General features: G+C 42.2%; 2 protein-coding genes across 3 annotated transcripts in view; both read right to left on the bottom strand.

Annotated features, from left to right (window-relative positions):
• Window positions 1-3005: 3005 nt before the first annotated feature.
• ACTA1 (actin alpha 1, skeletal muscle) lies at window positions 3006-7227 on the bottom strand. Its single transcript, XM_075924728.1, has 7 exons — window positions 7078-7227; window positions 5648-5788; window positions 4863-5187; window positions 4583-4744; window positions 3925-4116; window positions 3649-3830; window positions 3006-3420 (listed from the first exon to the last, which is right to left on the bottom strand). Exons 2-7 carry the CDS (start codon window positions 5774-5776, stop codon window positions 3277-3279), a joined length of 1134 nt encoding a protein of 377 aa, XP_075780843.1. The 5' UTR covers window positions 5777-5788; window positions 7078-7227; the 3' UTR covers window positions 3006-3276.
• Window positions 7228-14786: 7559 nt separating this feature from the next.
• Window positions 14787-18418, bottom strand: part of NUP133 (nucleoporin 133) — a 55839-nt gene continuing 52207 nt past the window's right edge. For both annotated transcript variants that reach the window (XM_075924725.1, XM_075924724.1), the window contains exons 25-26: window positions 16095-16183; window positions 14787-15049 (exon numbers count right to left, since the gene is read on the bottom strand). In XM_075924725.1, coding sequence (XP_075780840.1) covers window positions 14913-15049; window positions 16095-16183 — 226 coding nt within the window. In that variant the 3' untranslated portion in view covers window positions 14787-14912. The remainder of the gene's footprint in view (window positions 15050-16094; window positions 16184-18418) is intronic.

Genomic DNA, 18418 nt, shown 5'->3' with positions numbered 1-18418 from the left:
CAAAGTTAGGCACCTGAATTAGTCACCTGAATTTTAGTGGTGCTAAGCATTAGCTCCCATTGACTTCAGTCAAAATGGCAGGTGCTTGTACCCATTTTTAAAAAAAAAATCAGGCCTCTTAATCATATGTATTTAATGAAAATAGATTTAGAAGCCTGACTTTAGATGCCCACTTTGGAAAGTCTTGTCTGCATGCATAGCTCTGACAGCAGCATTTGTCCCAGCATGTGGAGAAGCTGCTATTCTAGACTAACTCCCCCCCCCCCCCCCCCCGTGGCAGTTTTTAAAATTATTTTAAACCTATTGACAAAATCTTGAACTAAGTGCAAAATTCACCTCAGCACCTAGTTCCCATAGAATCTTAAAGTGGGTGACTCTCACTGCTAATTCCTGTTGGTCTAGAGCACGTATCACAGGCTTATCCTACAATATGTGAGCATTTATTCCAGCTTTTAATACAGAATGTTAAGGGGTACCAGAAAACAGTTTTAAAATGGAAAATAAGGTGTAGGCTCTAAGGCCTTCAGTTCAGTGGGAAAGCTCTGCAGGGGAATTACCGATTGGTCTCTCTCAGATTTCATTCTCTGCAGTTACCAGAATGGTTACCAGCTCTTAGCAAAATAGCAGTATAAAAGCTTTTCTAGGTTATGTTTTGGGAGGGTGGCAGTTGTTGTTTTTAAGATGGATGCAAACTAGAAATGCAACCCTCTGAGAAGAGGGCTACTAACCAAGAATTATAGTGACATTTTACCTTAACTAGCTGTATACAGTATATGAGGTTAGGACAAGTTTCAGAGAGGTAGCTGTTGTAGAAAAGCTGCCCAAAGAGCTAAGATGAATGTGAAGGTTTCCAAAACATTTGGCTAACAGACCAGACCTCTCTCATGCCTTAACATTGTTGTACACTTTACAGACATCATGAAAAAGTAACACATTCTACAGGCTTAAAGATCATGAATATTTCATATTACATACATTATGCTAACATCTGTTATCAAAGCCCATAAACGTTTTGAAATCTACAACGGTAGCCAATTTAAAACTTCTTGTTGCCAAGAGAACATTACATTTACAGAGTCATTCCTTACAAATAATGTATATACTTTGAAGAACTAAGGGATCTTGTCCTCAAGTCACTCAACCACATGAATAAGTTTGTAAGATCGAGTCCTATGCAATGTGTATAGCCCTTTGTGATAATCATTTAGTCAGAACAATAATTTACACTCACACCCATACCTTATGGCTCTAAAAACCCTTATCTAAACTCATGCAAAATTTTAGAGTGTTGATATCTTTGAATATACTATGCAAACAGTTATCTCAATGGGATCATGATCAAAGGCTCTTAGAGCTTCATTGTGGTCTAAAGGAAGCATGCCACAGTTCTCCAAGGAACACATTTCAGTCATTCAAGGGCATGAAGGAGGAGCTAAGGGCACAGAGTTACCAGCTTGTCTCCCTTCGGGTGATACTCTGCCCAAACAGTTGTTTTATCACTTACCATTTTCCATCCTACCAACTCCAGGTAAAGGCGGATCCATTACTGCTATATATCCTCTAGAGGGCTTCCTCACAACAACCCCCAACTCAGTTTTCCCACCAGAAAGGTGAAGAAGGGATACTGGCTCAAGTTTGGGCCATTAGTGGACTGAGGGCACTTTGCTACCCCCAGTTACATTGCCATATGAGTAGAGCAGCTGAAGAATGAATGGCCAGGTGTTCCTGGGCAGAGGGCAAAGAGCTGGGACACTTGGTGCAGCTGAATTAATAAGAGCAGCTGAATCCCATCTTCCAATCAAAGAGCCATCTTCCACTCTGGGAAGAAATACTATGACTTAAAAAAAGGGGGGGGGGAGAGGAGGGAGCTAGCTAGCTTTGGCTTATTCCCAGGCCTCTTAATTGTAGCTGTAGTTGGGGTTAAGTTAGATTTTATGGCTCCATCTTCATTGTTTACTGACAGCTAAATAAGGGTAGCCAGATTCACTAAGTCTGTAACCTTTAAACATGAAGCACAATAGTAAGCTTCTAACCCCACTCCCAAAGAGGGTCGCCCTCAAGCAATAAAGGGCCCTAGCCTAACTTATGAGGACATTCTTCCTGGACACCTGGGCACTGAAGTCTGCCAACAGGGATTGTAGTTGATATTTGTCTCTGTACACTGGCATGGAATGGTCCATGTTTAAGTCATGCACACACTGTCCACCAGTGGGCATTTAGTTGATGCTGTGTTTCAGGTCCGCCACAGAATGGCCAAATAAGAATGAAGGGCTCAGCTAAGTTGTATCTATTCTAGCTCAGTGATTCAACTACTGGCAAACCCTCTCCTCTCCGTTACACTAAAAAACACGCTATACAAAAGTTACTATTTACATTCTGCTCCAATGAGGTATTTGAAACAAGTGTATTGCATAGGATCATTTATTTATCTAGTAGTGAAATGGAGCTTTGGTGTTAGGCCAAATGAAGACAGCAACTCATTGAAAAACAGTTTTGTTTGGCTGAGTTTAAGAAACCCAACAGCTTCTGAAAAGTTAGAAACATAGGCTAAGAAATAGCATGTTATGCTGTGATCATGTTTTTTACAGCCAGGCTGTAATCTCTTAACAAATTTTACAAAAGGAAATACTGTACTCCATCTCCTCAACTTCCAGTAAGCATAACTGTACAGAGTAGGAAGGTCATGTGTAAATTTATTTATTTAAATAAAGAAAAGGAATTATTTTTCCAGAGAAAGCACGTTCATATTTGAATTGAAAGATGTGCACCAAGACCTTTCTAAATATATTTTGAAACCTGAGCATGAATCACTCTGGAAACATAATACAGTGTGTTTGTTTAAAAATGTAGCATTGCTACTGTGTAAAGTAACTGGCATAATAATGATCTAGGGTTATTTAAAGTGTCATAACCCTTTTTCCTCCTACAATTGTATGACCAGTTGTAAAAGAACAGGATAAACGTGTATAAAGATTTCCAAAATAAATCATGACAGACAACTCCAATGGGGCGTGACAGAATGACTGATGATTTAATGCTTCTTGAAGTGTTTGGTTTCCTTCCACAGGGCATGGTTTTAAAAATAAACAAAACAAGGTAAAATAAATTAATTTATGTACACTTTACATACACTCTGTGTCACGTGGAGCTTGCAGCAACAGTAACAGAAATTGTTACAAAATAGAAAGTTACATGGCTGTTGCAGGTATCCAATGACCTGCAACTTACAACAGTGTCATCCTGAGAGTTGTTAACATAGTGATCAAGTAAACATACTTAGAAGCATTTACGGTGGACAATGGATGGGCCAGCTTCATCGTATTCCTGTTTTGTGATCCACATCTGCTGGAAGGTAGACAGGGAAGCCAGGATAGAGCCACCAATCCAGACAGAGTACTTACGCTCAGGTGGTGCAATGATCTACAAGAGTAAGCAGAGCTCTGATCAGTAAACAGACCACACATGGTCACAGAAAACAGGGGAAACATTTTATGAATTACTACACTTTCAGTAGGACAAAGTGAGGTAGAACAGCATTTGCCAAAGAGGGAGGGTCAGATGCACTCACATTCAAACTGATAGTCTGCAAAGTGCTTAGGGTTCTCTCTCATTCAACTGTAAGAGTCAATAATCCATAGTCAAATGTACCTTGATCTTCATGGTGCTTGGAGCCAGAGCTGTGATCTCCTTCTGCATGCGGTCAGCAATACCAGGGTACATGGTGGTACCACCAGACATGACATTGTTAGCATACAGGTCCTTCCTGATATCAATATCACACTTCATGATGCTGTTGTAAGTTGTCTCATGAATACCAGCAGATTCCATACCTGGGGACAAGAGAAGGTAAGGAATGCAGAGGTAAGTACTGGGGAATTCACACTGAAGGGGAGGATTTCTCTGGGGAAAGAGAGGGTTATATACCAATGAAGGATGGCTGGAAGAGGGTCTCTGGGCAACGGAAACGTTCATTGCCAATAGTGATGACCTGCCCATCAGGCAATTCATAGCTCTTTTCCAGGGAGGAGGAAGAAGCTGCAGTTGCCATCTCATTCTCGAAGTCCAGAGCCACATAGCACAGCTTCTCCTTGATGTCGCGCACAATCTCACGCTCAGCTGTTACAGGGGAAAACAAGGCTTTAGAAGGCTGCAGCAGAAGAACAAGGCACACAGCAGCACAATCAGAGGTTCAGGGTAACTCTAAAAGAGGGTGTGTGTGTGTTTTCTGGCCCTGGGGGACAGCATGTGGAGTCAGTCAATCTGAACGGGGGGAACAAACCACAGTCCTTGAATTTCAACATAGAACAGAAACAGATCCCGGGGCTTTAGATTAAATCTGTCAAACAGGACCAGCCTGAGCAAACGCCCATCAGGTCTGCCAGGCTCAGGCTGGGTGTATTAAGCACAAGACAATTAAGTGATAATTAGTGCCCATTGCACTAGGTAGTGACAAGGTGTCACTGGTCACAAAGGAGTGCATGTCTGTAGGGTTTGGCCAGCCCCATGGATGTTAGTCAGGCGGGACAGTGACCACTGTGTGCTGCTGATCAGTGGAGAAGGTGGACGGGTGGGTTCCACTTACCAGTGGTGACGAAAGAGTAGCCACGCTCTGTCAGGATCTTCATCAGGTAGTCAGTGAGGTCCCGACCAGCCAGGTCCAAGCGCATGATGGCATGTGGCAGAGCATACCCCTCATAGATGGGCACGTTGTGTGTGACACCATCACCAGAGTCCAGCACAATACCTAGGAGGGGGTGGGAGAGTGAGTGCCTGCCTAGGTGGACACACAGCACAGCTGGAGAAATGGTCATTCACACAAGGTGCTGTTAGGGGCTCTGAGGAGACCTATTACCCTCACTCACCAGTGGTACGGCCAGAGGCATACAGGGACAGCACAGCCTGGATGGCCACGTACATGGCAGGCACGTTGAAGGTCTCAAACATGATCTGAGTCATCTTTTCACGGTTGGCCTTAGGGTTGAGGGGGGCCTCAGTGAGCAGGGTGGGGTGCTCCTCAGGGGCCACACGCAGCTCATTGTAGAAGGTGTGGTGCCAGATCTTCTCCATGTCATCCCAGTTGGTGATGATGCCATGTTCAATGGGGTACTTCAGGGTCAGGATACCTCTCTTGCTCTGAGCTTCATCCCCCACATAGGAGTCTTTCTGACCCATACCCACCATGACACCCTAGAGAAGAATACAAAGGGGACAAGAGATTTAACATCTCTCCAAGGCAGGAATGAGAAAGAAAAATCTCCCATGCTATTCCTGCTGGGGAGCAACAGCCAGCTCAGGACAGAAGAGGAGCAAGCTCCCAGGGCACAGGTAGGGCAAATCCATCCCACTGTAAGAGCAGCTGTTGCAATCCAGGTGTGCTTGCATGGAGCAAAGAGCACACTCACAGGGCTCAGATGGCTTTTACGCCAGTGTCATTATGGGAGGAAGGGGACACAGCTGGTGTGACAGCAGGCAATTGTAGCATAGCTAGTATATAATTTACTCAGTCCCATTATGGAGGTGGGGGTCAGCCACTCCCAAGTGATTAGGGACTTTCCCCAGATAGCAAGGAGTCCCCCAGAGAATGTTTTTTAAGTGCTACCTCTGTGAAGCTACAGTCACGGAAGGGCTAGAGGACAGAGCATTGTACCTGATGGCGAGGGCGGCCCACGATGGAAGGGAACACGGCCCTGGGAGCATCATCCCCTGCGAAGCCAGCTTTCACCAGGCCAGAGCCATTGTCGCATACGAGCGCGGTAGTTTCATCCTCATCACACATGTTGTCGGCTTTCTGGGTAACGACAAGGAAAGCAAACCATGATAAGAGCCAAAAAGATACAGAGAAACAAAGCAGCACTCTCACCACTTGCAAACCAATCTCCCTGAGGAGCTGGGCTCTCCCCTCCCACAGAAGGTGAGAGATGAAGGGGGCTATGGCTTCAGAGAGGGGCTGCCAAAGCCAATGGACAACTCACAGGGTTTGATTTAAAAAAAAAGAAAACCCACAAAAAACTTGAAAGTGGTTAATAAAAAATAAATAAATCACATTTTAAGCCCAAAGTAGATCCAGCCTCCCCCAAATTTAGAACTCTATTTAAAATCTCTATTTCACACAGTATGGGTAACAGGAAATTGTAAATTAGCTCAAAGAATGAATCCAACACAGCCTCAGTAAACTGCATTCACTATTACTTGATCCTCATTGTACCATGTTTAGAAATTGTCACCATGTAATCGGATAGTTTTAATATATACATGTCGGAAACATACTGTAATTATATATGGAGGGAGGAGGGTAAAAATTGCAATCCCATCATCAGCTCAAATGGATTTAAAAATCTCCTCAACCTCAAACAAGTTGAAATAGCTCCTAGCTCCCAAGAGTATCTAGGAGAAATAATTGTGACTGTTTATCAGGGGACCAATAATAAGCCACAGCTCTAAAACAAAAGTCAAGAACTTTGATTCAACAGTGTGGCAAAAACTGGAAAGGAAGAGAAAGGAGAGGAAGCTTTCAAAATGACTGTTGGATAGTTATTTAAGGATTTTAAAAGTTTGGCGCAACAGACGCGCTGGTTTCAGTGGACTGGAATTTAGAAGATGCGATGTAACAATAATCCAAGCGCGGAATAGTAAAGCCAGACTGTGCTTCCACTTCCAATCGGACTTCCCCCTTCTCTGGGCTACAAGGACTGGCTCCTCAAGCGCCACTTCACTCCCTTTTTCATTACGAGCAATGCAGTAGGAAGGCGCTAGGGAGGGTTTCCTAGCTGCTAGCAGCCTAATCTCTCCCCGCTCACAGCCCGCTCCGTTCCCGGGCGGCGCGGCCAAGCAGATCGGCCGCAGTCCAGAGACGAGCCAGTTTCTCGTTGCCTTGCGAACAATCCGGACTGGTGCCCACGCGTGTAGACGCGATTCCCCGCCCTTCCCCCTCCCCCCCCGGCAGGCACGAGGCCTGCCCCGCGAGCCAGCCCAGCCCGCTCCCGCCTCCAGGGGCTGGCGCTTTGGCTGCTCCCCAGCCGCTGTTTAGTCTCGGCTCCCGGCCGGGCGCTTGGCGGGGCTTTGCAGGGCCCGGCTCACCTCGGGTGGCTCCTGGCTCTCCGCTCCGGTTCAGGCCCCTCTGCTCCTTGCAGCTCTCCAGCTCGGTGGGCTGCCCGGGCCCGGCAGGTCTTTATAGAGCCGCCGCCGCCGCCCCCTCCCCCGCCGGCCGCAGGAATGTCGCCCCGGCCGTCTCCATATTTGGGTGTTGGGCAGCGAGCGAGCCCGGCCCGGCCGGAGCCCCCGGGCTCCCTGCGCTGCCGCGGGGCTGCCCAAAGAAGGAGCTTCTGGCCCGGGCCCAGCGACCAGAGGCCGGGCCGTATAAGGAGTGTCTGCCGGGCCCCCGCCGCGGGCCGGAGGAAGGGGCCGGGAGGGCTCGTGTCCGAAATAATCCCGACCCCACGATGCCCATAAAGGAGAAAGCAGCGGGGCTGCCAGGTGGGAGCCCCGGCCCGGCCGCAGGTTCGGGGGCCGGAGGGTGGGGGGCGAGTCTGGGGACCCCGCTGACAGCTGGGTGGGGGGCGAGCGGCCTTGTGCCGCGCGGGGGGGGGGGGCAGGAGCTAAGCGGCAGGTCGCGCTGTGGGGCCTGGGGACCCGCTCCCCCAGGGGGCCCTGCCTGGCGCACTTCACCTCCCGTGCTCGGTTTTCCAAGGGGACCTACACACTTTACTCCCTGTCCCTAAGGCGCAGAGGCGGGGCGAGCCAGGTAGGTTTGTGAGACACACACACAGCTCCGTGTTGTTGCCTCTAACGCTCTCCCTCCCAGGAGAAAGGTCTGTTGCAAGGGGGGTTTTTGTTTTAATCACGGCAGATTTTTGTGGCTAAAAAATTAAATTGTACAGCAGCATCTTCTTCTAACTCAAAATGCCTGCAAAATCAGTTTTATATATAGAGGATGATAAAGAGCCACCTTATGGCTAGTTGCCAGAATAGGTTGGACAGCTCCCATGCACAGTAGTTTATGCTATTTATACCACTGATACACCCAGATATATATATTTTTTAATTCTCAAGGGATACGAATCTACTTATGGTTATGTAGAGGTTTTATGGGCATTTTGGGGTGAGGATGGGTGGAAGTACAGTTGGTAGTTGTCCAACTTCTGTTAGGCTAGGAAGCACAGCATTTGCTAATGGAGAGAATTGGACTAAATGGATAGCTTAACAGGATGGGAAGGACAGCTGTGGTGCCAAAAGTTAGTGAGAGAGAAAAGCAGCCTCATTTAAGAGCAATGGTAACTAACATCTGCTTTTCTAAAGCACACAATGTACACACATGCTAGAAGGTATTAGTATGCTCAAACAGATGTTTGCTTTATTGAAAAGTAAGATAGAAGTGTCCTGATTTGTTGCCCATCATAAAATATCTTATTGGCTATTTATCTGTAAATTGAGGAAGAGGGAACTGTTCCTACATTTCATACTGATTGATAGTTTCAGCATTCAGCAAGGTGTAGTGTATGTATATAATTAACAAAAGCCTCTTCATGGCCACAAGTTATTGACAAGGAGTGGTTTTTAGGTTTCTTGAGAAATGCTTGTAATTAAAGGTAGGGATCACAGAACAGTATTGTTTAAATATCCATTCAATTCTTTGCCAAATTAGGTAGTGTCAAATCTTCCTCTAAAAACAGGAATTCTATTAATCACAACAAAGACTAGATTTAAATGGGGGGAAACCCACATTTTATAAAGAAACAGGTTACATGTAGCTAAGAAGGGGAGTTAGCACAGAGGAGATTAAAAAACTGAAGAGGAAACAGATTCTGATGTACTTATGGGCTGCGATTAGACTGGCAAGATTTTGCGCAAAAGCATCTGCTTTTGTGCAAAAACTTGCCAGCTGTCTACACTGGCTGCTTGATTTTGCGCAAGAGCACTGACGGTCTACTGTCCGAAATCAGTGCTTCTTGCGCAAATGCTTTGACATTCCTGTTCATTGGCAAAAGGGCCAGTGTAGACAGCTAAAAACTGTTTTGTGCAAAAAAGCCCAGATGGCGAAAATGGAGATCAGGGCTTTCTTGCGCAAAACCGCGTCTAGATTGGCACGGATGCTTTTCTGCAAAAAGTGCTTTTGCGCAAAAGCGTCTGTGCCAATCTAGACGCTCTTTTTCGCAAATGCTTTTAACGGAAAAACTTTTCCATTAAAAGCATTTGTGGAAAATCATGCCAGTCTAGATGCAGCTATGCTGAATGCTCCTCTCATGCTTCCATTTAATTGGGAGCTGGGTACAGCCCCCAAGGCTCAGGCCCCCCGCCAACATTTGGGGGGCCCGTGCTGATGCTCCGGCCCCTCTGCCACAAAAAATGTAGTAGCTTGGGCCTCCCTAGGCTCTGGTATGCAAGGAGAATGTGGGGGGTGTCTCTCATATCAGCCGGGGGCCATGTCAGTGAGGACTGTTTGTTTTGCTTCTCCCTTGTGTGCAGCCCCCAACTGATTTTCCTGTGGGTCAGTAGCCCCCAACCCAAAAAGTTTCCCCACCCCAAACCTATAAGATCTGACGTTACATTTAAAACTGTTTAATGAGCTCTTTAAAGCATAGATTTAATCGGATCTGATTTGAAGATGTATATGAAAAAGCAATGAATAGGGTAATAGTGGATGCCTGTTAAAAACAAAAACCTTTGAAGAGATCCTGGTCCTGGGAAAAATTATTCCAGTGACTATTTCTAATACCAGAAGAAGGCTGATGTAGATTTTACCACTAGCTGTTGGATCATGCTGCACTCCAACTGCACTTATGAACTATACCCATTATTGACCTGCTGTGTTCTGATTGGCTTAGAATATAGGCTTGATGTGTGACTCAGAATAGCTCATCCATAAGAGTTTTAAAAAGGTATATTAGTCTTACCCATGAGCTGCCTCTGATTGGAAGAAACTACTCCATTGTTAAATAAGGAGAATTAACTATTCATCTAGCCCGGCTCTGAGTAAGCAGAGATTCCATTTGGCACAGGTGAAAGTCTCTCATTAGAAATTCCTGCTACAATTAGAAGAAAAATTAGGTAAACAAGATGGAGAGCATGTTTGGACTAAGTAGTAGTTAGGTTAGGAGTGGCTAAAGAAAAATCTTTCTGGAAAAAAAACTACTAAAATATTGGGGAGAGAAAGAAGTGCTGCTAGGAAAAGTTTCTGTGCTACCAGGAACCATTATGAAGAAGGCATTTTCTGCAGTTGGATTTCCCCAGTTACGAGGCAGAACAGCAAGGCTTACCATGGGATCGGTGACTTTTTCTCTTCTCTAACATTTAATCCCTGCAACTCCTACTCTGGCAGCTCTCCCCTTCACCTCTGGCTGCACCCTGTGTCTTTTTGCTGCCGCTTTCTATTTCCACTTCCTACTATGCCATGCTATTGTCTTAAAGCGGGCTCTGGGAAAAAAATATTTTTTCTGCATTTTTTTCTTTCGTTCTTCCCAAACTCTGTTGCCTAAAATTGAACATATATAAATTCACCATAAAGAGAAATCACCTTTCCTAAGGATTTTAAGGTATTACAGAGATTGGATATTAAAGATACTCAGCAGCAGATTAAAGTACAGATTAGTTATTTCATCAGAGATGTATTTGTATGCCAGCTATCCATATATAGTGGCACAAACCCTGCTTAAAATTAATAGTGGAAGCATTCTCAGTGACCTTTTAATGTAAGTTTTGAAAAAAATCATGGACGTACATCAATTTGTTTATTCCTACAATAAATCTCATGGATTCTCAAAGTGATGCTATAGCTAAGTATGATAACAGCAATTCAATACAAATGCCTGGTGGAAATATTAATTTTTTACATAAATGGCCATTTTTATTACATACATTTTCTGGGATTAAAACAGATAGGCACAAAGGGCTAACCCAATTTTTTTTTTTTTTTTTTTTTTTTTTAAGTGCTCAGCCAACTACAGCAACAAGTCAGTTCAAATTCTAGCAATAAGAGCAGGGCAAGAATAAGACTGATCTCTGTAGTGGAAGGTCATTTCTTCTGCTTGTTTTGACACAAAAGTCACAACTTTCCACCCATTTCCACTATTCTTAAACTGTGGGGCTGTATATAGACTGGCAAGTTTTTCCGCAAAAGCAGAAAAAATTGCCAGCTGTCTACACTGGCCGCTTGAATTTCCGCAAGAACACTGACATCTCATGTAAGATTGTCAGTGTACTTGCGGAAATACTATGCTGCTCCCGTTCGGGCAAAAGCCGTCTTGCGCAAATGCCAGTGTAAACAACGTGGTATTGTTTTGCGCAAAAAAGCCCCGATGGCGAAAATGGCGATTGGGGCTTTCTTGCACAAAACCGCATCTAGATTGGCACGGACACTTTTCCGCAAAAAGTGCTTTTGTGGAAAAGCGTCCGTGCCAATCTAGATGCTCTTTTCCGCAAATGCTTTTAATGGAAAAACTTTTCCGTTAAAAGCATTTGTGGAAAATCATGCCAGTTTAGACGTAGCCTGGATGTTTGATATTAAAATTAATGATTTCTACCCTATAAGGAAAAACATTTAATATGTTGTTTAATTATAACATTCATGTAAAGCTCCCTCAACCCCATTTGAGAACGTTTCCCCCCTATTTCATTTAACCACACTAACTGAAAACTTTTTTTGCAAGAACAGGTAGTCTGGTATGGTAACGTATGGTAACTGTTCCCCTTTATTGCAACATTTTTAGATCTGTTATGGAGCAAAGTAGGATACCCATGACATTCATATGCAGTGGCAAATGAAGACATCTGTGCCACTTTTTGAAAGAACCCTATTCTATCAGAGAAAAGTTCACCATAAAGCTTTTTGTAATTTTGTTTTGACCGTCAGAAAAGCTTGTAAATAGAAACAAAATACCAAACTGTGCAACACTTTAATATACACATTGGACCCTATCTCCCCTAATGGAAGCAGATCAACAGAAATCAGTGAGAATACTGACTGCATAGAATGACCAAGCATATGCAAAGGGACCCAATAATCCTGAGTTTTTTATATTTTATACTGGTGCAAACATATTTAACATTCCTAATATCACAATGCTTGAATAAGTTTTTTAGTTTGAGTATGGAAGTTAAGGTTGTTGGGTTTTTTGAATTTACTGCCTACTAGTGATTTAGAGATCCTAAGACAAAAGATACTCTTACCAATGCAAAGTACAGTAATTCTTCATTTAACACTATAGCTATGTTTCAGAAAATGATCGTGTTAAGTGAAAACGTGTTATGTGGGGTCAATTTTCCCATTGAAAATAATGGAAAAGATGGGGGTTGCGTTTCAAGCAGTGGTATCTGTTGGGACCGGGACACAAGGTTGGGGGAGAAAGAGGACTGGGTTACAGCAAGGAGGGGAGGTGTTTGGCTTTGGGGAAGGGAAGAGAAGAGGGGAGAGGGATTGGGTTGGGAGTATGCCTCTGTGACGGGTCTGCAAGGACCCGCACTGCGTCCAGCGAGGGTTGCCGGGGAACGGTGCAGCGAGTGGCGAACCCTCCGCGACTTTGCAGGGAGGTGGGGGAAGCCCTGGGCAGCCGCCGGCGATGGGTTGGCTGGGGAAGCCCAGCTGCCAGCCTGCAAGCAGGGGCGGAGGAGAGGGGGCAAGGCGTCTAGTGAGGGGGAGTCAATGGGGAACAGTGCGGCGCTTTACAGGGAAGCGGGGGAAGCCCCGTGCAGCTGCTGGCAATGGGCCGGCTGGGGAAATCATGTTATTCCGAGGATGGTCGTGTAATTCAAAAAACGTCCCCTAAAAAAAATTGTGCTATTGCGAAAAGATGTTAAGCAGGCACGTGTTAAATGAGGAATTACTGTACCTTCTACATCAGCATTAGACCAAATAATCGTGAAATTACACTGATCATTTGTTGAGGACAGAGTATGCTCTGTGCTTTACAGGACAATAAATTTATCTGCAGGGACTTATAGTTTATAATTATATACTGACTTTCTGCAAAACAATGATTAAATAACCCTTTATTTGGAGTAGACCCAAGGCTAACAAATCTCTAGTTAAACTTTAGCAAATCTGTCTTCTTGACTCAGTGGAATAGCTAATGAGAAGTTTCCCTTAGCATACTCTGCATTAAGACTGGGTACAAGTGATTAGACTGTAGTGTACAAAGATGAGTTGGAGGGGAGGAAGGTGAGACATCCCATTAGTACATTCAAGGCTTGACCAGAAATGTCCTCATTACTAGAACTTCAAGCTAATTTTAACACAGCCAAAGACCAGGAGAAGGAGATCCCTACAAAGAGTGCCAGTCATTTGATATACCATTTCCCTTCTGCTAAATGTATAGTTTTTATTTTGTTTTAAATAATTTGAAATCTCATTTCTATTTAAAACTGTGTTTTACACCAGTAACTAATATTCCAACACTTTGAATTATTCCCTTTTGTAAAGTCAAAGCTATAAATTATACCCATGGCTCTCTTAGCCATGTAATACTGTAGAAACAGGTGAGGTTTAATTCAGTGTTGACTTTTTACAAGGTTGCTAATGAGTATCTTTTCCATATTAGTTAGAACAGCTCTAGATAAGTCTATTCTTCCAAACATGTTCAGCCTTTCAGCCCTGAGCACTGTATTAGCACACGAAGGAGGAGAAGCAATGGCACGATAGCTGTGCTTTTTAAACTAGAAACTGGATTCTCTTCAACTGATTTAACTTATGACCTTCTCAGCTGTTGGATCAAGTTGTTTTAGCAGGCACTTAGCCAGGGCAAGTAGAGCATAAGGCTAGGCAAGTTGTTCAGCATTCAATCTCTGGACGTTAAAACTATTTGTAAAAGATAGGCTCCTCCTGCGATCTGACTGTTGAAAGCAATTTTTATGATTTTAACCTGTTACTTCAGTAAGGAAACCATTAGAATTTAAGAGTTGCATGGACTTTTTAAAAGCATAGTGTCAGAGATAAGTGAACTGGGGTAAGTTGGCATCCATGAGTAAAGAATGAGTCTTCGAGTAAGGAAGGTCTTCCCGGATTCTCACTTTGGTAACTGCTTTCTAGGTTTCCAGTGAGCTTAGGTTATAGGCGTGTATTGTCAATTACTGTATATTTTGCATGTCATTCTCATTGTTTTAAAAATGTAAAAATCGATAGATAACTTTTGTATTTGTAACCATCTAAAGTTACTCTTGATTTGTTGAAAACTTATGTGAAAACCTGCTTTCAATCACAAGTTAAAAGACCAATTTATTTGGTAGGCTAGGGGACTTTGAATTGGGAGATTTGGGGTCTATTTCTGTCTGCCACTGACACAGGGAGTGACCTTGTGCAAGTCACTTATCCTTTCTGTGCCAGTTTCCTTTTCTGTAAATGGGGATAACTTACCCCTCCATGTATTGCGTGGATCTCTTTAGATAGAAAGTACTGCATCAATGCAAAGTTTTAGTTCAAACACCTAATTTCTAAACAGAGTACTTTATACAAGCAAGGATTTCATTTCTTAATTCAAAAAGTTATGTATTCAGCCATCATTTAACATTTCTTGTATTTTTTTCCACATTATATACTCCCAGGGAGAAATTCTGGCCCCAGTGAAGTCAAAGGCAAATATCCTATGGTCTTCAATCAGGCCAGGATTTTACCCCTAAGGTATGTGCCTCTAGAGTTAAGGGTTCCTGCATACTAGACAAAAGTACAGAACAAACGTGAAACCAAAAGAGGCACAGAAATAAAAATCAACCATGCATATTTAGTCATCGAGAGAGTGATTTTCCCAGAGAAAAATCAATAGACAATTGTATTGTAAGGACTGCTAATTTCCAAAGCTAAACACATTATATAAACTTTATTACAAAGATTTAACAAAGTACGTACAAAATGTAAAAATGTATACATTGCTTAAATTCAGTTCTTTAGAAATTTCTGCTTTAATTCAGTTCTTTAAAAATGTTAATCTTCATGCTTGTCCTTGAACAAAGTATTCATAGTTTGCTTTTAGCACAAATTCAAAATAAGGATTAGATTTCAAATTGCCAAGTTCCTCTGCTTGCAGCAAGTCCTTCACCTCTGGTAAATATTCACCGAGTTGAACTCCTACAACACAAATAAACTTGCATTATAGAAATTGTAATTTATATAACTACATATACAATTATAACTGTAATTGTATACAATTTAAAAAGGATATTTGCTGCCAATGGAAACATCTGTACTTGCATTTCAGTTCTAGCGTCATTTATTTGGAATTGTAAAGACTCTTAATTCCAGTTTACCTACTGTGTCATGCAGTGCAACAACTCTATAAAGCAAAACTGAATCCATTGTTTAAAGGTTATTATATTCCCCTTCATAATTTCACCATTTTCATATTTTACATTTTAATTCCCTGCCTCTGCCATTACAATAATCTGAAATGTGAACTCCACAAAGTACTTGTTTAACAAATCCAAAACTAAGATGAATCATACTTTATGATCATGTAAAATGCAGTGAATACTGCAATACGTGGGTTTAAAAATGCAAAATAGTTAAAAATGTTTTGAAGAAACACACTTCCATATTTATAACCTGTAAGCTTCTCATATTTGACAATATAGCTTTTTAAAATTGTGAACATTGTAGTTGAAGGTTGAGTTTCTATTTTAATCTCTTTTAATTGCTTATACAGCTTCCTCAAGACATTCCTTTTCAGTTTTGATACTGCTTAGCTGATCTGAACTCAAGGCTTTTTGTATTCGTTTTGTAGACATTTGAGTTAAACCAGTTAAGCCATTCTGAATTACAGTCCTGGCATCTTAACATTCCTCCTGTGCCACAGGGAATTTTCACTCTGGTGGTGGTGTTCCATTGTATAACAATGAATTACTAAAAAAACCCACTATCTTCATGCAAAACAGGTGTTATTTGGAAGCTCCAAGACAACAAATAACTGTTTTGTCAAGTCGCTAATACTACAAAAGTGCTAGAGTAGGTGTCACATTTTTATCTCATGAATTACTGATGCAATTTATTAATTTCTTTTACACGTTTGTACTATTTTTTTCTAGACAATAACAGCTGTTTATTTTGTTGTGTGTTTTAAAACAAGATTTACATACAGTAATTTGAAAAAGTATTCTTTACATGTAACAAAAAGTACCTTCTTTCAATAGCTTCTGTAATATTTTCACAAATATACTGTCTTTAGATGCTTCAATTGGATCATCTTTACCTTCTGAACTAGACCAACTGAAAGTCAGAAAGTATAATATAAATTAAGTTGTAAAGCTGCTTAAAAATGAAATCAAATATGAGAACAAGATGATTAAAAACCTGATGTTAAAACAGATTATTCAGTTTTCTTCTAATAGACCTGCATTCTAGTGTGCATTTCTGTAGTTAAAAGCTAGTATTCTTTGCCTCCTGATTATCTTATGTCATAATTTTAATAAAATTTTAGAAAGACAATCTAATGCAGCAGATAATGGGAATGCCTCCACACTGACTAAACGATAAGAGCAGAAAAAAAAGTTACTTGTTTCAATTAGAAAACTCATACCCACATGGGTAAATGATTCTAAGCAAGCTTGTATAAACAATTAATTATTACACAATCACCATTCTGACAAGAATTCTACATAAAAAGGCAAATTCTTCAGAGCACTGAAGCACATTTTTAAACAGGAAGCAAAGGAAGAACAAAATGTTGAGTGAAAGGTTTAAAACTGCAAGACCCCAAAGCAACACAAAATACGCATAGTTTCTTAGCTTTACAAGTCATAATATGTGATGGCATATGCTGAGTCATTCAAGGGAAAGGTCAGACTGCTGTTGAACCTCTAATTCAAGCCATTCTAAAGTGCTTGGCAGAAAAGGGGAAAAATTCTAATTTAAAATAACATTCCATGCTGTCAGCACTGGTTTTCAGTTGCTCAGGTTTCTTGTCCCCCATGTCAAGTGCTATGCAGCCTGGAGTTACGCTGGCTCAGCTAAGGGGCTATCAATGTGAAGTAGATGTGTGGACTCAGGCTGCAGCCTGAGCTTTGGGGCCCTTCACTTCACAGGGTACTAAAGTCCAGGCTCCAGTCCCAACCTGAACATCTACACTGCAATTAAACAGAACCTTTGCCTGTGCCACACAAACCTGAGACAGCTGGCACTAGCCAGCTGCAGGTTTTTAATTGTACTGTAGACATTCCCATTATTTCAGTCCTAAAACAGATATAAATACCTTGTATAGCCACTGGGAAATGGATGGTTTGGTCAGTTCTGTGCCTGGTATCCAAATAGATACACTATCACCACCAAAAAGTAGCATCTAGCAAGAAACTGTTGCTCAAAGTCAATGGCAAAACTCTCACTCACGTCAAAGTCAGGATTTCACACATGATTAAGAACATAAGAACAGCCATACTGGGTCAGACTAAAGGTCCATCTAGCCCAGTATCCTGACTGCTGATAGTAGTCAATGCCAAATGCCCCAGAGGGAGGGAACACAACAGGTAATCATCATGTGATCCCTCTCCTGTCATCCATTCCCAGACAAACAAAGGTTAGGGACACCATTTCTACCCATCCTAGATAATAGTCATTAATGTACCTAACCTCTTTTAATCTATCTAGTCCTAGTCTTCACCACATCCTCTGGCAAGGAGTTCCACAGGTTGACTGTGCACTGAGTGAAGAAAAACTCCCTTTTGTTTAAACCTGCTGCCTATTAATTGCATTTAGTGACTCCTAGTTTTTATATTGTAGAAATAAGTAAATAACTTTTTCTTAATTCACTTTTTCCACACCAGTCATGATTTTATAGACCTCTTTTATTCCCCTAGTCTCCTCTTTTCTAAACTGAAAAGTCCAAGTCTTTTTAATCTCTCTTCATATGGCACCCATTCCAAACACCTACACTTCTGTTGCTCTTTTCTGAACCTTTTCCAGTGCCAATATATCTTTTTTGAGATGAGGTGATCACATCTGTACGTAGTATTCAAGATGTGGGTGTACCATGGTTTTATACAGAGGCAATAAGATACCCTGTCTTATTCTTTATCCCCTTTTTAAAGATTCCTAACATTCTATTTGCTTTTTTGACTGCTGCTGCACACTGAGTGGATGTTTTCAGAGAACTATCCACAATGACTCCAAGATCTCTCTTGAGTAGCTGTAGCTAAATTAGTCCCCATCATATTGTATGTATAATTGGGATTTTTTTTTCCAATCTGCATTACTTTACATTTATCAACATTCAATTTCATTTGCCATTTTGTTGCCCAATCACTTAGTTTAGTGAGAGCTTTCTGAAGCTTTTTACAGTCTGCTTTGGTCTTAACTATCCCTAGCTGTTTGGTATCATCTGCAAATGTTGCCACCTCACTGTTTACCCCTCTCTCTAGATCAGGAGTGTGGAACCTTTTCTGTTTTGAGGGCCACTGACCCACAAAAAAATCAGTTGGGGGGCTGCACACAAGTGGGATGTGGAGGAAA

This window comes from Pelodiscus sinensis, chromosome 3, assembly GCF_049634645.1.
Source record: "Pelodiscus sinensis isolate JC-2024 chromosome 3, ASM4963464v1, whole genome shotgun sequence".
Lineage (NCBI taxonomy): Eukaryota > Metazoa > Chordata > Testudines > Trionychidae > Pelodiscus > Pelodiscus sinensis.
Note: the sequence above shows the minus strand (reverse complement) of the source record. Positions and strands in the feature narration are given on the sequence as shown.